The 17,180-nt window shown below is 44.6% G+C and overlaps 1 protein-coding gene across 2 annotated transcripts in view; it reads left to right on the top strand.

Moving 5' to 3' along the window:
• The window catches only part of GDPD4 (glycerophosphodiester phosphodiesterase domain containing 4), a 171,613-nt gene that overhangs the window by 141,027 nt on the left and 13,406 nt on the right, over positions 1-17,180 (top strand). For both annotated transcript variants that reach the window (XM_089676756.1, XM_089676755.1), the window contains exons 13-15: positions 4,207-4,354; positions 6,940-7,022; positions 10,621-10,700. In XM_089676756.1, the coding sequence (XP_089532882.1) occupies positions 4,207-4,354; positions 6,940-7,022; positions 10,621-10,700 (311 nt within the window). The remainder of the gene's footprint in view (positions 1-4,206; positions 4,355-6,939; positions 7,023-10,620; positions 10,701-17,180) is intronic.

Here is a 17,180-nt window from a genome sequence, read left to right as displayed (position 1 = left end):
GATTGGGTGAAAAGTCCACTGGGTTTCTGCGTGTTTTTCCATCCGTGTTGATATCTTCCAATCATTGTCCCCAAAAAGACTCATTCCCTTTTATGGGGGTTGTTTACATTAAAAGATACTTTTAAAAGATTCTCCTATTGAGTCACCTAGGGTGAGACTCCAGATGAAGGCGCCATCTTAATTATCGTCATTGTTCTGTCAACCTATATCTGATTGTTTATTTAAGAGAGTAAGGAATTTTAAAGAGCAAGAAGCAGAAAGTAGCAAGACTATAAAATTGTCATTTTACTGATCATCTAATAGAACGTGGACTGTCTTATCACAATCCCCTACACAGTCATACAGTCTCTCACCCCCTGGAAGGGGACAGGCAGTTTTTTTCAAGCTTGGTCTATCGTTGGGGTAGCTGACAAAAAAAGATAGGAGCAAGTTTTCGCCGATGAGCATTCAAACCTGGTGTGGGGCAGTGTAATAAGGCAAACTTGGCCTCTCTATGCATAGGTAGGTAAAACAGAGTAAAGAGGAGGCCAAAAACACAGGGCCAGAACCCAAGTAATTTAGGGCATGCCCACCACGTGTGCATTACTTCACCCTGCTGGCCACAACCCCGAAAACAGCGGTCACCGTAGGATGCATTTGCAATGGGCAATACGGGCTGACACCCAGTATCAACAAAAAAGCACCTTATATGCCGCCTCCAAGGTAGCTGTGTAAAATGAGCATTTATCTACAGAAGACCAGGCTTTGCTCCAGTCCACTAGGTCCACCTCAACTGCCAGATCCCTGGCATAGGAGAGATAAGTATGAGAGGAGCGACTGTTCAGCAGAGTAGAGGGCTGAGAAAAGACCTGGAGAACCAGGGTAGTGTTGGCAGGTATGCTCAAAGGCAGTTTTCTGGAACGGATAAGTGGAAGTTCTGTGTAATGAGGTAAGCCAATGTGGGAAAGGACCTGGAAGGTAAAAAATGTCAAATGTGAGAAAACCTATTGGCGACCCACCAAGAGAACACCTGCTTTAAAGACTATTTTAACCACTATTTTATCACACCTTGTAGCAGCCTCTGGCTTTAGCTGGCCATACATGGATAGAAATGTAGCCATTCACAGATGTCTAGCATTCTTCTTGATTCTCATCCGAGCATCCTTAAGGTTTGGGAACCTTGGATACGTTCTTCCTTGCCATCCCTGCCTCCTACTAATTATGGCCTCTTATAGTCGCTGCCTGTGCTAGCCCTGGATCCATGATTCTTCTAGTTTCCCTTTCGTCCATGTTTTCTTTCTGATTCCTTTTTTTTGCTAACCATTTTCTTTCCTCTTCTTTCTCTGGTAATATGTTGGATTACTGCTGCTATTATTTGGTTCGGCTTTTTGCCGTCCCTCCTTGATGTCATTGGACATTTCGTTATTTGGCTAATACAAGTCAGCAGGATGTATCTGTTTATGTGTTTTTGTTCTGCTCTGCCCCTGTGTGGGCATATCTTGAACTTGTTGTATTCTTAAAACAAAACTTTCTTGATAAAAATATTGAAACAGAAATGTAGCCGGTTCAGGAACCGGACAAATTTCGATCCATCTATGGTCTTGTCAGTTCAAATGAAGTCAATCTATTGGTTGATTTATCATGAACTGACTTGTTGGGAAATTTTGTTTTAATCAGCGCATGCAGATAATTGGCTGCAGTGCTGATCAATGTACTCTGCTTCCGGGGGAGTCCCACTATCAATACATTGACACAGCAGGGAGCATTCCCCAAATGTATAGATGGGGAAATGGCCAGCTTTAATGGAGGTTTACGACACCCAATTACAACAAGTATACATTAGAGCTTGTTGAGGACTCAGATAGTGGTTATTATATGCATGGTAGTCTTACAACTAGGCTTTTTGTCACACTACCCTTTACACTGACCTTGAAGAATTACCACAATGATGTGAATGGGCCTTATTCATTTTCTAATAGAGGTCCATACATCAGACCAAAAAAGAGGTACCCCTGAGAAGGGAGGAGAGAAAGAGGAATATGGTTCCAAATGATGGACATTTGAAAGCTATATGTAGAAATGATATCTTTTATTTTGGTCGCTTACTGCAATTAACAGAGGCATGTTAAAAGAGTTTTAATGTTTTTTTAAACTGATTTTAAGTAGAAATATTTAATATTAATAATACAGTATTTCAGTAAATGTAGTAGAGAGAATTTGACAGTCGTGCTGTTTTTTTTCCCTTTTTTTCTTATTATAATTTTACGTTTTATTACTCCTTGCTGGCTTTTGACTCCCAAAGCCATTGATGTGTACTGCACATTTGTAAAGCACATCCCTGTTTTGTATATGTTATATATTTTTTTTTATGCATGTTCTGAGCAAATTCTTTTTTCTTTAAAAGTGTACTTCTAAATTTCGTTTTAGTAGTACATTTAACACACACAAACACAATCTAATGTTACAAAATTTTCCCTGAAATATAAAACACTGCATCAAGTTAAATACAAAATATACAATATAGCTTGCTTCAAAATCATGTGCACATGTGACACTTCTAAAAAAAAAAAATACAATGCCTAAAACCTACAAGACTCAAAATTGTACGTAGGCGACACATTAAAAACTTTACAGATCATTTGTTTTTAGTTAAACCATTATGTTGGTTCTAAAATAATTGTTCTACATCTTGTACGTGTAGGAAAAAATACCTGATCTGTGAAGCGGTAGCTGTTTACGTGTGTCTGTGCATCCCATCTGTGTGTATGGGAGAGGTCTTTATATTTATGTATTGTTTGTGTGGGTCTTTTATTATTTATTTTATTTTACTTACTTATTTTATTATTTATTTATGGTTATGGTTGAACTGGATGGACTTTTGTCTTTTTTCAGCCAGACTAACTATGCAACTATTTAATTATTATTTTAAATTCATTTCTTAATTTAACTGTGTTTACTATTGTAAGGGGACTTAAAAACTCTCTATATGACAGTATTATACACAGTGACGTGCTATTTGTGGAGACTTCAATGGTCCATTGTTCCTCTGATGCCTCCTCTGCCTGCAGCCATGCAGCACAGGGACAGAGCATCCCCAATTTTCATGTTACCTGGCTGCTACCACTAGGTTATTATACCACTGAAAGAAAACACTGGGAGACATGAGCTGGTTTTCAGCCTCTTACTACTGATGGTGGCAGTAAAAGGGTTAATGTATGATACTAGATTGCCAGAGCAGTGTGAGTTTTTTAATGAGAATATGGGTGGGATCTGTATGAAAGCAGGGGGGAGGAGTCACTGCTCTAACAAATTCATTTTGAGCTATGGAGGTCTGCACACAACAGACTTTTTTTTCCAACATGAGAGTTGAAATTTTGTGAAAAAGAGCTTACAGCTCCACCTGCTGTCTGAGTAAAAGAATGCAAATTATTCTTACACAATATTTCACAACTTAAGGAAAAAGTATTCGTAGAAAAAGGTCCTGACCATGCAGAAATGAATCAACTGGTTCGCTTAAATGACTCCCTAGATTTACATAGTTGACTTCCCCACCACTCTTTGTCCAGCCTGTCCAGCAGTGAAAAGAAGTATCCTGTTCTTCTGGCTATAAGAGAGCATGTGGCTCAGTCCTCCTCCTCCTGTCATGTGACAGAGCTGGTCCTTGACAATTGCCCACGTTGGCACTCAGTACTGCCACAGATGGGCGAGGAGAGAGTCACAGGCTCCCTTTCTGTGTTCCTAATGGCTAAATGGAGCAGAGGGGAGCAGGGGCGGACTGACCATTTGGAAACTTGGGCACTGCCCGAGGGCCCAGGGTCAGTAGGGGGCCCCATGAGATGCCCCTGGTACCATTTTCATAGGCTTTTTTGAGTTTGGGCAAGGTCACAGGGGCCCGATGATCCCCTATTACCCAGGGCCCCATGAGTTATCAGTCCGCCCCTGGAGGGGAGTAAAGAGAAGGTTTTCATGTGCATCTGATCAAGGGATCAATTATAACCTAGTTCCAGTCAAACTGTTTAACTTAGTAAGAAGGGGTTAGAAACCAGGTTTTGTTGTCTGTGTCCCCAATGAAAAGTTAGGCTTTAAGTCTTTACAAGAAGTTTGTGATACCAACGTAATTAATAGTCAATTGTTGGGTTTAATAGAATTCTTCAGTTAATTATTGATTATGGATTCTCTTTGTTCATGCTACATGGCTGACCTGTCTTCTTGTGTTCTCCCCTTTAGAATGTATGCTGCTGCCAATATAACCACCAACTTTTATGTGGTCAGCGAGCCGTGGCTGTACTCCCTGGCCTGGTGTGCCGGTGCCCATTCAGTTACAACGAACACCGTGGGCATGCTCAAGAGGATGGATAAGCCCATGTTCCTGCTGGTAATAATATAGAATATTTCTAAATCAGGGGTCTCTGAACCTTCTAAAACAAGGGCCAGATTACTCCCCTTGAGACTTTAGGAGGGCTGGACTCTGGCTAATGGGAGAAGAATAAGCCCCAGCAGCTGGGGTTTAAAGTAAACCTGCTGCTATGCCCTGTTTCAACAAGGTATGGGTTTACTTTAAATGTAGTGGAGCATACTGTATGTGTGTGTGTATATATACAGTGGGGCAAAAAAGTATTTAGTCAGCCACCAATTGTGCAAGTTCTCCCACATAAAAAGATGAGAGAGGCCTGTAATTGGCATCATAGGTAGACCTCAACTATGAGAGACAAAATGAGAAAAAAAATCCAGACAATCACATTGGCTGATTTGGAAAACATTTATTTGCAAATTATGGTGGAAAATAAGTATTTGGTCAATATGAAAAGTTCATCTCAATACTTTGTTATATATTCTTTGTTGGCAATGACAGAGGTCAAACGTTTCCTGTAAGTCTTCACAAGGTTGGCACACACTGTTGCTGGTATGTTGGCCCATTCCTCCATGCAGATCTCCTCTAGAGCAGTGATGTTTTGGGGCTGTTGCTGGGCAACACGGACTTTCAACTCCCTCCAAATGTTTTCTATGGGGTGGAGATCTGGAGACTGGCTAGGCCACTCCAGGACCTTGAAATGCTTCTTACGAAGCCACTCCTTTGTTGCCCGGGTGGTATGTTTGGGATCATTGTCATGTTGGAAGACCCAGCCACGTTTCATCTTCAATGACCTTGCTGATGGAAGGAGGTTTGCACTCAAAATCCCCACTGTATATATATATCCTACTCAAAAAAATTAAAGGAAAACTTTAAAACCCATCAGATCTCAATGGGGAAAAATATCCTGCTGGATCTCTATACTGACATGGACGGGTTAATGTGTTAGGAATGTAAGGATGTCCCATCATTTGATGGAAATGAAAATTATCAACCTACAGAGGACTAAATTCAAAGACACCCCGAAAATCAAAGTGAAAGAATGATGCAGCAGGCTAGTCCATTTTGCTAAAATTACTTTGCAGCAACTTAAAATGGTCCTCAGTAGTTTGTATGGCCCCCACGTGCTTGTATACATGCCTGACAACATCGGGGCATGCTCCTAATGAGACGATGGATGGTGTCCTGAGGTATTTCCTTCCAGATCTGGACCAGGGCATCACTGAGCTCCTGGACAGTCTGAGGTGCAACCTGGCGGTGTCGGATGGACCAAAACATGATATCCCAGAGGTGTTCTATTGGATTAAGGTCAAGTGAGCGTGGGGGACATTCAATGGTATCAATTCCTTCTTCCTCCAGGAACTGCCTGCATACTCTCACCACATGAGGCCAGGCAATGTCCTGCACCAGGAGGTACCCAGGACCCACTGCACCAGCATAGGATCTGACAATGGGTCCAAGGATTTCATCCCGATACCTAATGGCAGTCAGGGTGCCATTGTCTAGCCTGTAGAGGTCTGTGCGTCCCTCCATGGATATGCTTGACCAGACCATCACTGGCCCACCACCAAAACAGTCATGATGAACGATGTTACAGGCAGCATAACGTTCTCCGCGGCTTCTCCAGACCCTTTCACGTCTGTCACATGTGCTCAGGGTGAACCTGCTCTCATCTGTGAAAAGCACAGGGTGCCGGTGGTGGACCTGCCAATTCTGGGGTTCAATGGTAAATGCCAACTGAGCTCTCTGGTGCCGGGCAGTGAGCACAGGGCCCACTAGAGGATGTCCAGCCCTCAGGCCACCCTCATGAAGCCTGTTTCTGGTTGTTTGGTCAGAGACATTGACACCAGTGGCCTGCTGGTAGTCATTTTATAGGGCTCTGTCAGTGCTCATCCTGTTCCTCCTTGCTCAAAGGAGCAGATACCGGTCCTGCTGATGGGTTAAGGACCTTCTACGGCCCTGTCCAACTCTCCTAGAGTAACTGCCTGCCTCCTGGAATCTCCTCCATGCTCTTGAGACTGTGCTGGGAGACACTGCAAACCTTCTGGCAATGGCACGTATTGATGTGCCATCCTGGAGAGTTGGACTGCCTCTGCAACCTCTGTAGGGTCCAGGTATCGCCTCATGCTACCAGTAGTGACACTGACCCTAGCCAAATGCAAACCTAGTGAAAAACAGTCAGAAAAGATGAGTATAGAAAAAAATGTCAGTGGCCTCCACCTGCAAAACCATTCCATTGTTGCCCATCTAGTGCACTTGTTGTTAATTTCGTTAACCCCAAAGCAGCTGAAACTGATTAACAACCCCCTCTGCTACTTAACTGACCAGATGAATATCCCAGGAGTTTCACTTGATGCTAGACTTTGAATAAAAAAGTGCCTCTTTAATTTTTTTGAGCAGTGTGTATTTATATATATATATATATATATATATATATATATATATATATATATAGTATCATATTATAAATCTGCTTTACGGCATTGTGTTGCACACAGGAGAATATTTGTATCTGTCCTCTCCTGTGGTTTAGTAGTGATGGTGTCACTGATATGCTGTGTGAGTCTTTTTCTTGGTAAGTCACCCGATCTCTCTCTATCGTCTTTCAGACTCCGGCTCAGTACAATCTAATGTGGATTCTCACAGATATCATTTCGGCCTTCCTGATTGCTCTGATTTTTGTTCTGCACTGGTGAGTTCTGCCTCCTCTGCTAGGTCAGGAACTGTCTGCCGTCTTTGAAAACTCTTCATCCGGGAAATCAAAGCAACCAACCAAAGTGAACTTTGGAATAGTTAGGCCAATTAGGGCTCATTTGCACAGGCAAAAAAAATGCCACAATTAGATGCGTACCGCACATTTTTGGGCGCATCTAAATGCATCACTATAGTAATCAAAGAGTCCATACTCACAGCTGTGATTACCTGCAAAATATACACTGTGTATAGCTGGGCAGATAAAAAGGACCCCTCTGTGTTCGGGGCCACACAGATCTGCAGATGATTTGCATATAAACGGATACACATGTAAATGTGTAGCCATTCATTTGAATGAAAGAAGAATTGTACACATCTAACTGCTGTATGTATCTAAATGCCAGCACCTGCTTCAGGGGCATCCCTTGTTTTAGTGTCACCAGGTGCGGTAACACTTGGTGACACCCCCTCCGACGATCCTCGCAGGATGGATCGGATCTGCGGAGTCCGATCCATTATGCGCCCCAATCAGCAGATCCGATTCATCCTGCGGGGACCATCGGCATGCAACCTATAGGGGGTGACACCGGATCCGCTCCACGAAAAGGTAAGTTGTAAAGCAAGTCGACGATCCCCACAGGATGGATCGGATCTGTGGATTGGGGAGCATAATGGATCAGAGTCCGATCCATTATACTCAATCCGCAGATCCGATCCATCCTTGCTTTACAACTTACTTTTTTGTGGAGCGGGTCCGGTGTCACCTCGTGCAGTAGGTGTCACCCAGGTAGGGGTCGCACCTGCCTAGGGATGCCCCTGACCTGCTCCCATGCAAAAAATATGCATATGCCTGTGAGAATGGGTCGGTTCACACCAGGAACTGCAAAGGAACATGCTGCGTGTTCCTGTTCGATTTATATTCAGTTTTGTGCAGTGTGATTTCTGTTCATTCATTTTGAATGGGCTGAAATTGCACCGCACCCAAAGTAGTGCATGCACTACTTTTACAAACTCACTGCTACCGCGTTGCATGATACTTTTGTAGTTTTGTTCCACTGTGTTTGCACCCTGCATTTGGGGTGTTATTAACTTTTGTGATTCTAAAAGTTGTAATATGCTTACCTGCTCAGTGTAATGGTTTTGCACAGAGCAGCCCCAATCCTCGCGACTTGGCCCTGCTCCCTCCTTATTGGATCACTGGCTGTCATTGACAGCAGCAGAAGCCAATGGCTCTCGTTGCTGTGTGAGCCAACGAAGAGAGAGAGACCCAGGAGAGCCATGGTTCTCATGCACATCACTGGATTGAGATGGAGCTCAGGTAAGTATTAGGGGGACTGATGGGGGAGCTACACCCAGAAATATTGTATTATAGCCTTTACTTGTAGAAGGCAAATATTTACAGCAGAACCACCAGCTAAAAATAATACAACAAATGAAAAGTCTAATAAAAATTAAACCAGCTTGCAGTACTGTTTTCAGCACAGCAGATTGCATCAGAAACCACCACATCCCATTACCTCTGTGTGAATAGAACCTAATGAAATGTCGATGAAAAGTAGACAGTGCGACACGCCTGGATAGGTGCTTTGGCACTGTGTCCTCCCTTCCGCGTGCATCAGCAGCAGTGCATTTTCATGGCTGCTGGTGTGAATGGGCCCTGAAGAAGATTGTATCAGGGTTAGAGAGTAATTGTGTGGAAGAGCATTAATAGATTTGTCATAGTATATGTAGCACTACCCCCATAGGAGTTGCTGAAGATTTGAGTCCCCCTATTGTCCTTCACAGCCAGGCAACACGCATTTTCCACAGACTTGCACTCAGAGTCAATAAACAGTCCTCAACTTCTTTTTTTTTTCTATTATTAAGGGGTGTTGAACTTGGATGAGGTAAGGGGTCTACAGGATGTCCAATGGAACTGCAAACCAAGGACAAACTCCTTAGCAAGTATGCACAAGTCTTTACACAGCAGAAACTCTTCTTGGAGAGCTCTCCAGCCTCTCCTGGTGTACCTCCCCAGACCCCAGATAAACCGCTTCTTATCCAGCTGCCTGAGGGAATCCCTGGGCAAGGGAATTCAGTGCCTGCCACTTTAAATAATACAGTCCCTGATACAGGGCTGCTGTTAGAAACCACGGGGCCCAATACAGCCAACCTGATAGACCTGAAAGCAAAAAAAAAAAGCAAAAAAAAAACAAAAAACACAGTGGGTGATTAGTATCGATCACTCATTGTGTTCATTCGGGAAAGAAAGGGGCTGGTACAGTAAATGTGATATATTTACCAAACCCTTCCCCCACTCTCCATCCTGCAGGATCCTATTGTGTGCTTGCAGCTGCAGGGGAGGGTGCACAAAGGGGGGTCGGGGCAGCAGGGGGAAATGTATGATGCACAGGGAGGGTGATGGGTGGGGTGGGGAGTGGAGGGGGATTACTGGGACCGATCCCCTGAATGATTCTCTCTGCAGCAGCTGAAAGCCAGTGAGAGGGAAAGAAGAAGAAGCCAGTTTTCAGCTGCTGCAGTGAGAGCCATACAGGAGATCGGTTCCAGTAATTGCCCACCAGCTGTGCTGATCGGTCTCCCTGCCCACATCCAATTTATTAATTTGCCTAGGCCCCCCTTCTGGCTTGGGCCCTGTACAGGAGGACTGGTAGTACCCTCTTATCCACGGCCCTGCCTGGATAAGGAGCTAAGCAGGTTTCCCACCAGAGTGCTCTTTTTCCCTTAACTGGCCTAGGGGGTGTAGAACTACTCACTCAGTCTCAGTCCTCCAAGCAGATTTAGGTAGGTGGCTGCCTTCAGGCCTTTTGCTGGGCTGGCTCCTTTCCTGGCTCCACAAATGGTCCTCACTCTGGGAGCCGATGAAGCCAGTGATCCTTTTTTCCAGTGCCCTGCCTGTAGGTAAGCCTCTTCCCACTGGGCCCTTTCCCAGGCTCCTGCATCTCATCTTCGTCACATCATCCACCCATACTCTCCTGCTACTGAGCAGGCTCGGTCACTTTTAAGGGCTGTCCTGACCCCATGCCAAACTTACTGCTTGGGGATTGGTCAGGATCCCTTAAGAGTGCAGACTAGCCCATCCCCTCCCACTGCTTCTAGAATCTTCTCCAAGATTCTAGAGCAGGGGAAGGTTTCAAGGAACTGATCTGCGGACCCTCTCAGCCCTGATCCAAATTTGACCCAGTTGACTATTGCTTAGGCTGCTACTCAGCCTTTCCAACTAAAAAATGATTAGCTAGCTCCCCTTAGCTAACTAGGTGGGTGCTACATATAAAATGTCATTGTGGTTATCATTATTTTTACTACAACCAGAACTTTTATCCCCAGCACTGCTCCCTAGTAGTATACTGACTATACTGACCTTTCCCCTGCTGTCTCTCCCTGATTTCGGCATACCTTATGGTAAAATGAATGCAGCAAAAAGAAGCAGGTATTGTCACAGTTGACGCTGCCAGCTGCTACAGGGAAAGTGGGGCCCCATCAGTATTTTTCTTTGGTGCCCCATGATTCTTAGTTATGCCCCTGCACATGCTTTGCTTGCCTCGTTTTTTTGACACGTGACTTTTTTTGAGGTTGACTTTATGTTTCTCTTGCATTAGGTGGAGAGAGCGGGGCTTTTCCTGCTGCCCAGAAAATAATGAGATTTCGGATGCCGGTTTCTACAACACGTTCAAAACCGGTGAGTGATGGGATTGTACAGCATCTGCTCTGTGTGCCGTCTTGTAATAGTGCAGTGAAGCTCAATGTAATTGTGAGGTTTGATCCTGCTGCTTTCATACTTGTATCCCAGTTCTGCTGAAAAACAAAGCCAGGAAAAAAAAAACCCTCCTACTTCTTGGGTGCAGCAGGGGGAAAGACATATGAATATCTTCTCCTCTAAGAAGGCCTAAGGCCCCACGTACACGGGACACTTCTATATGATGGAAACTGACTGCTGGAAAACATATGTTAAAAAACGTCTGTTTAGCCGTGTTTGCATAACGCGTTTATGTGCGTTTGCGTTTAGAAGCGTTTTTTAAAGATAAGCACAGTAGAACCTCCCAAATGCCCAGAATTCACTGAAAAGTGGTAAATTAGTAACTATTTCAGACTGTTTCAGAGAAATACAGAGAGTAGAAGCAGAGACAGCAGTACATGTTGAGATAATTAGGTGTGAGTTGCTCATTAACATTTCTTTTGTTTCCAAGGGTGGGAAAGGTGTCTGGTGGAGGGAGTCAGTAAGGTCACCTTTCAGGGGGTCTTAATGAGGAATTTGAGGTCATTAACATATCTTTTGTTTCCAAGAGTGGGAGAGGTCTGAGGTGTGAATTGGTCATTACAATGTGTGACAGGCTTAGTAGGAACATCCTGTGTTCAGTGTTTTGTCCATTTGAGTACCTTGAAAATGCTTTGCATGCATTTTTCATGATGAAAAAAGGCTCTGGACAGCATCGGGAACTGGAAGAGTTAAAAAAAAAAATTCAGCCACAAATGCTTATAAATGCGATTTGCCGCGTTTACAAGTGTTTTGCATTTGAAACGCTGATAAAATCAACTGCTTATCACAAGTTTTCTGCTATCAAAAAAACAACTGTAAACTCAAATGCCTGTGAATGACTGTAAACGAAGATGTGTACATGGACACATAGGAAAAAATTAGGGAGAGTTCAGGGACTGCTGAAAAAAACGCTGAACAGCTCCTAAACGTGAGTTTATCAGCTGCAGTGTACATGAGCCCTAACTGTGCTAAGCAATGATTGAGTTGGAGGGTTTATTAATTAATGTAGTCACTGCTCACCATAACCTGTACGGTTATATTGTTTTGTTGGTTCCCAATACCTACTCCATAGAAGCCATAGTTTCCATACACTGCACTAATGATGACCAAAAGCTGAAACAGCTGTATGCAGTTTTCAATAAAAGTCTTTACAATATTGGGCTAAATTTGCATTATACGCCAGTGGTTCTGGATATGTATTTTGCTGTGGGATGTAAAGGAATGATTTAAATGACCTGTCCTTAAACGAATAATCCTCTTATTTTTTGTTTTGGATAAATGATGAAATGAGACATGAATACTTTCTATTCCAGGAAGGTGGAAGATCTCATGTACACAGGTGCTTTGGGCTGTGTGACATAAAATTTGGTTGTATTTCCATGCCCAGGAGCCACAGATGCAGCATACAGCTGATAGACATCAATGGCTGTCCTATCAGTTGGCTGACTCCTGTTGTGCTTGACATAAGTGAGTTTGACAAAACAGCTAAGCCCTGTTCCAGGAGGGGCTCTCTTGTCTGGGGGAGAGTAGGTGTTGAGAGGACTGTCTGTCTGCTTTGAAGCCTCAGGGCTGGAACCTGGGCCTAGAAGGTGTTGCTTTTCTAAGCAGTCTGTATGCCTGGAGGCCATACTTGTCTGATCTGATATATGCTAGATTCAACACTGGAATAAAGCAAGATGACTATCACCATCTCTTCTAGTGTATCCGCAGTCTATGACCATCTCCTCTAGTATGTCCGCAGTCTCTCGCCATCTCCTCTTGTATGTCCGCAGTCTCTCACCATCTCCTCTTGTATGTCCGCAGTCTCTGACAATCTCCTCTAGTATGTATGAAGTCTATGACCATCTCCTCTAGTATGTATGAGGTCTCTGAACATCTCCTCTAGTATGGCTGCAGCCTGTGACCATTTCCTCTAGTGTGTCTGCAGTCTCTGACCATCTGCTCTAGTTTGCAGTCTCTTACCATCTCCTCTAGTATGTATGAAGTCTCCGATCATCTCCTCTAGTGTGTCTGCAGTCTCTGACCATCTCCTCTAGTGTGTCTGCAGTCTCTGACCATCTCCTCTAGTGTGTCTGCAGTCTCTGGCCATCTTCCCTAGTGTGTCTGCAACCTATGACCATCTCCTCCAGTGGGTTTGCAGTTTATGACCATCTCCTCTAGTGTATCCACAGTCTATGACCATCTCCTCTAGTATGTCCGTAGTCTCTGACCATCTCCTCTTGTATCTTCGCAGTCTCTGACCATCTCCTCTTGTATGTCTGCAGTCTCTGACCATCTCATCTAGTATATCTGCAGTCTATGACCATCTCCTCTAGTGTGTCTGCAGTCTCTGATCATCTTCTCTTTTATGTTTACGGTTGCTGACCATCTCCTCTAGTGTGTCTGCAGTCTCTGACCATCTCTTCTAGTGTGTCTGCGGTCTCTGACCATCTCCTCTAGTGTGTCTGCGGTCTCTGACCATCTCCTCTAGTGTGTCTGCGGTCTCTGACCATCTCCTCTAGTGTGTCTGCAGTCTCTGACCATCTCCTCTAGTGTGTCTGCGGTCTCTGACCATCTCCTCTAGTATGTCTGCGGTCTCTGACCATCTCCTCTAGTATGTCTGCGGTCTCTGACCATCTCCTCTAGTGTGTCTGCGGTCTCTGACCATCTCCTCTAGTGTGTCTGCGGTCTCTGACCATCTCCTCTAGTATGTCTGCAGTCTCTGACCATCTCTAGTGTGTCTGCAGTCTCTGACCATCTCCTCTAGTGTGTCTGCAGTCTCTGACCATCTCCTCTAGTATGTCTGCAGTCTCTGACCATCTCTAGTGTGTCTGCAATCTCTGACAATCTCCTCTAGTGTGGCTGCAATCTCTGACAATCTCCTCTAGTGTGGCTGCAGTCTCTGACCATCTCCTCTAGTGTGTCTGCAGTCTCTGACCATCTCCTCTAGTATGTCTGCAGTCTCTGACCATCTCTAGTGTGTCTGCAGTCTCTGACCATCTCCTCTAGTATGTCTGCAGTCTCTGACCATCTCTAGTGTGTCTGCAGTCTCTGACCATCTCCTCTAGGGTGTCTGCAGTCTCTGACCATCTCCTCTAGTATGTCTGCAGTCTCTGACCATCTCTAGTGTGTCTGCAGTCTCTGACCATCTCCTCTAGGGTGTCTGCAGTCTCTGACCATCTCCTCTAGTGTGTCTGCAGTCTCCGACCATCTCTTCTAGTGTGTCTGCGGTCTCTGACCATCTCCTCTAGTGTGTCTGCGGTCTCTGACCATCTCCTCTAGTGTGTCTGCGGTCTCTGACCATCTCCTCTAGTGTGTCTGCGGTCTCTGACCATCTCCTCTAGTATGTCTGCAGTCTCTGACCATCTCCTCTAGTATGTCTGCAGTCTCTGACCATCTCTAGTGTGTCTGCAGTCTCTGACCATCTCCTCTAGTGTGTTTGCAGTCTCTGACCATCTCCTCTAGTATGTCTGCAGTCTCTGACCATCTCTAGTGTGTCTGCAATCTCTGACAATCTCCTCTAGTGTGGCTGAAATCTCTGACAATCTCCTCTAGTGTGGCTGCAGTCTCTGACCATCTCCTCTAGTGTGTCTGCAGTCTCTGACCATCTCCTCTAGTATGTCTGCAGTCTATGACCATCTCCTCTAGTATGTCCGTAGTCTCTGACCATCTCCTCTTGTATCTTCGCAGTCTCTGACCATCTCCTCTTGTATGTCTGCAGTCTCTGACCATCTCATCTAGTATATCTGCAGTCTATGACCATCTCCTCTAGTGTGTCTGCAGTCTCTGATCATCTTCTCTTTTATGTTTACGGTTGCTGACCATCTCCTCTAGTGTGTCTGCAGTCTCTGACCATCTCTTCTAGTGTGTCTGCGGTCTCTGACCATCTCCTCTAGTGTGTCTGCGGTCTCTGACCATCTCCTCTAGTGTGTCTGCGGTCTCTGACCATCTCCTCTAGTGTGTCTGCGGTCTCTGACCATCTCCTCTAGTGTGTCTGCGGTCTCTGACCATCTCCTCTAGTATGTCTGCAGTCTCTGACCATCTCCTCTAGTGTGTCTGCGGTCTCTGACCATCTCCTCTAGTGTGTCTGCGGTCTCTGACCATCTCCTCTAGTGTGTCTGCGGTCTCTGACCATCTCCTCTAGTGTGTCTGCAGTCTCTGACCATCTCTAGTGTGTCTGCAGTCTCTGACCATCTCCTCTAGTATGTCTGCGGTCTCTGACCATCTCCTCTAGTGTGTCTGCGGTCTCTGACCATCTCCTCTAGTGTGTCTGCGGTCTCTGACCATCTCCTCTAGTGTGTCTGCAGTCTCTGACCATCTCCTCTAGTATGTCTGCAGTCTCTGACCATCTCTAGTGTGTCTGCAGTCTCTGACCATCTCCTCTAGTGTGTCTGCAGTCTCTGACCATCTCCTCTAGTATGTCTGCAGTCTCTGACCATCTCTAGTGTGTCTGCAATCTCTGACAATCTCCGCTAGTGTGGCTGCAATCTCTGACAATCTCCTCTAGTGTGGCTGCAGTCTCTGACCATCTCCTCTAGTGTGTCTGCAGTCTCTGACCATCTCCTCTAGTATGTCTGCAGTCTCTGACCATCTCTAGTGTGTCTGCAGTCTCTGACCATCTCCTCTAGTATGTCTGCTGTATTTGACAGTCTCGTATAACATTACATACACTGAATATTATGTTCTGCCCTTTTGTGCATTCAAGGGCCACAGTACAAGCTCATAAGTTGACAACCATTGGCTTAGATTACCCCCCTATCTCCCCAGCAACCTCTAGCAAGAGAAGCTGCCGAACTCAGCAACCAAGTTTTGGATGTTCCACCATTCTCTATCCATTTCCTGAATAAACAATTAAATTGTATTCTAACGTGGGCCTGCACGTCTACTGCAAGTGGGGACAAGGTGTTCTTTGGAGGGAGTCCTTCTTATCATCATAAGAACCTTCTAGGAGGCACTAAGGAATTACACACTTGCCCCCCTCCTCCAAAACCCGGTTACACACTGAAATAAAATGCTTAAAACACATTAAATGCACATATTAACATTTAGGAAGATTGTGGATGAAATGAGTAGTCTGGACCTCGTTTATTAAAAGAAAGACATTGAACACGTAAAAATCAATCTTGCGCACACAATTTTTGATTGGTATGGTAACACTTTTACAATGGCTGCAAAGTCCAGTATTCCAGCTGCTCTGCATCTCTTGGTGTCATCAGGTGGTGCACACTGAACATGAGCGCCCTCCTCTGTTGCTTCAAAGCACCTCCCGTGGGAGAGGTGCACACTACTTTCAGATCTCATTGCTGTGAAATGCATTTTGGGATTATTCCCCTAACTCAAGCCTGTCTATTGTGTGTGGTGTGACTATACATAGCTGTATTACTAGAGAAAATAGTGATCACATTAAAACATAAAACATATATAATAAAAAAACAAAATATAATTTAGGTTCAGTAAGAGATCATTAAAAACTGATAAATTAAGATAACAACCAGTAAACTAATACACGGAAAATCTCTGTTACTACAAGGTAATAATATATTCTGGGCGCTAGGTGGAGGATTAGTCCTGAAACACGAGCCGAAACACTAACTTTGATGCACAGGGGGGAATTTACTAAAACTGGAGCACTCAGAGTCTGGTGTAGCTGTGCATGGTAGCCAATCGGCTTCTAAATTCAGCTTATTCAATTAAGCTTTGGCAATAAAACCTGGAAGATAATTGTTTTTTTGTGCAGATCTGCACCTGATTTTGCACGCTCCCGTTTTAGTAACTAACCCCATAGTAACACATTCTTAGACAATTCTTGGACTATTCCTCCATCTAGTGGCCACAATATACACTACTCAAAAAAATGACAGGAAAACTTTGAGAACCCATCAGATCTCAATGGGGAAAATCTCCTGCTTTGATGGAAATTATAATTATAAACCTACAGAGGACTGAATTCAAAGACACCCTAAAAAAAATCAAAGTGAAAAAATGATGCAGCAGGCTAGTCTATTTTGCTGAAATTTTATTGCAGCAACTCAGAATGGTCCTCAGTAGTTTGTATGGCCCCCACGTGCTTGTATGCATGCCTGACAACGTCGGGGGAGGCTCCTAATGAGACGATGGATGGTGTCCTGGGGTATTTCCTCCCAGATCTGGACCAGGGCATCACTGAGCTCCTGGACAGTCTGAGGTGCAACCTGGATTGTCGGATGGACCAAAACATGACATCCCAGAGGTGTTCTATTGGATTTAGGTCAGGCAAGCGTGGGGGCCATTCAATGGTATCAATTCCTTCATCCTCCGGGAACTGCCTGCACTACATGAGGCCGGGCATTGTCGTGCACCAGGAGTAACCCAGGAACCACTGCACCAGCATAGGATCTGACAATGGGTCCAAGGATTTCATCCCCATACCTAATGGCAGTCAGT

This window comes from Staurois parvus, unplaced genomic scaffold, assembly GCF_062004578.1.
Source record: "Staurois parvus isolate SC_StPar_1 unplaced genomic scaffold, SC_StPar_1.0 ptg000173l, whole genome shotgun sequence".
Classification (NCBI taxonomy): Eukaryota; Metazoa; Chordata; class Amphibia; order Anura; family Ranidae; genus Staurois; species Staurois parvus.
This window is presented reverse-complemented; position numbering and strand designations above follow the sequence as displayed.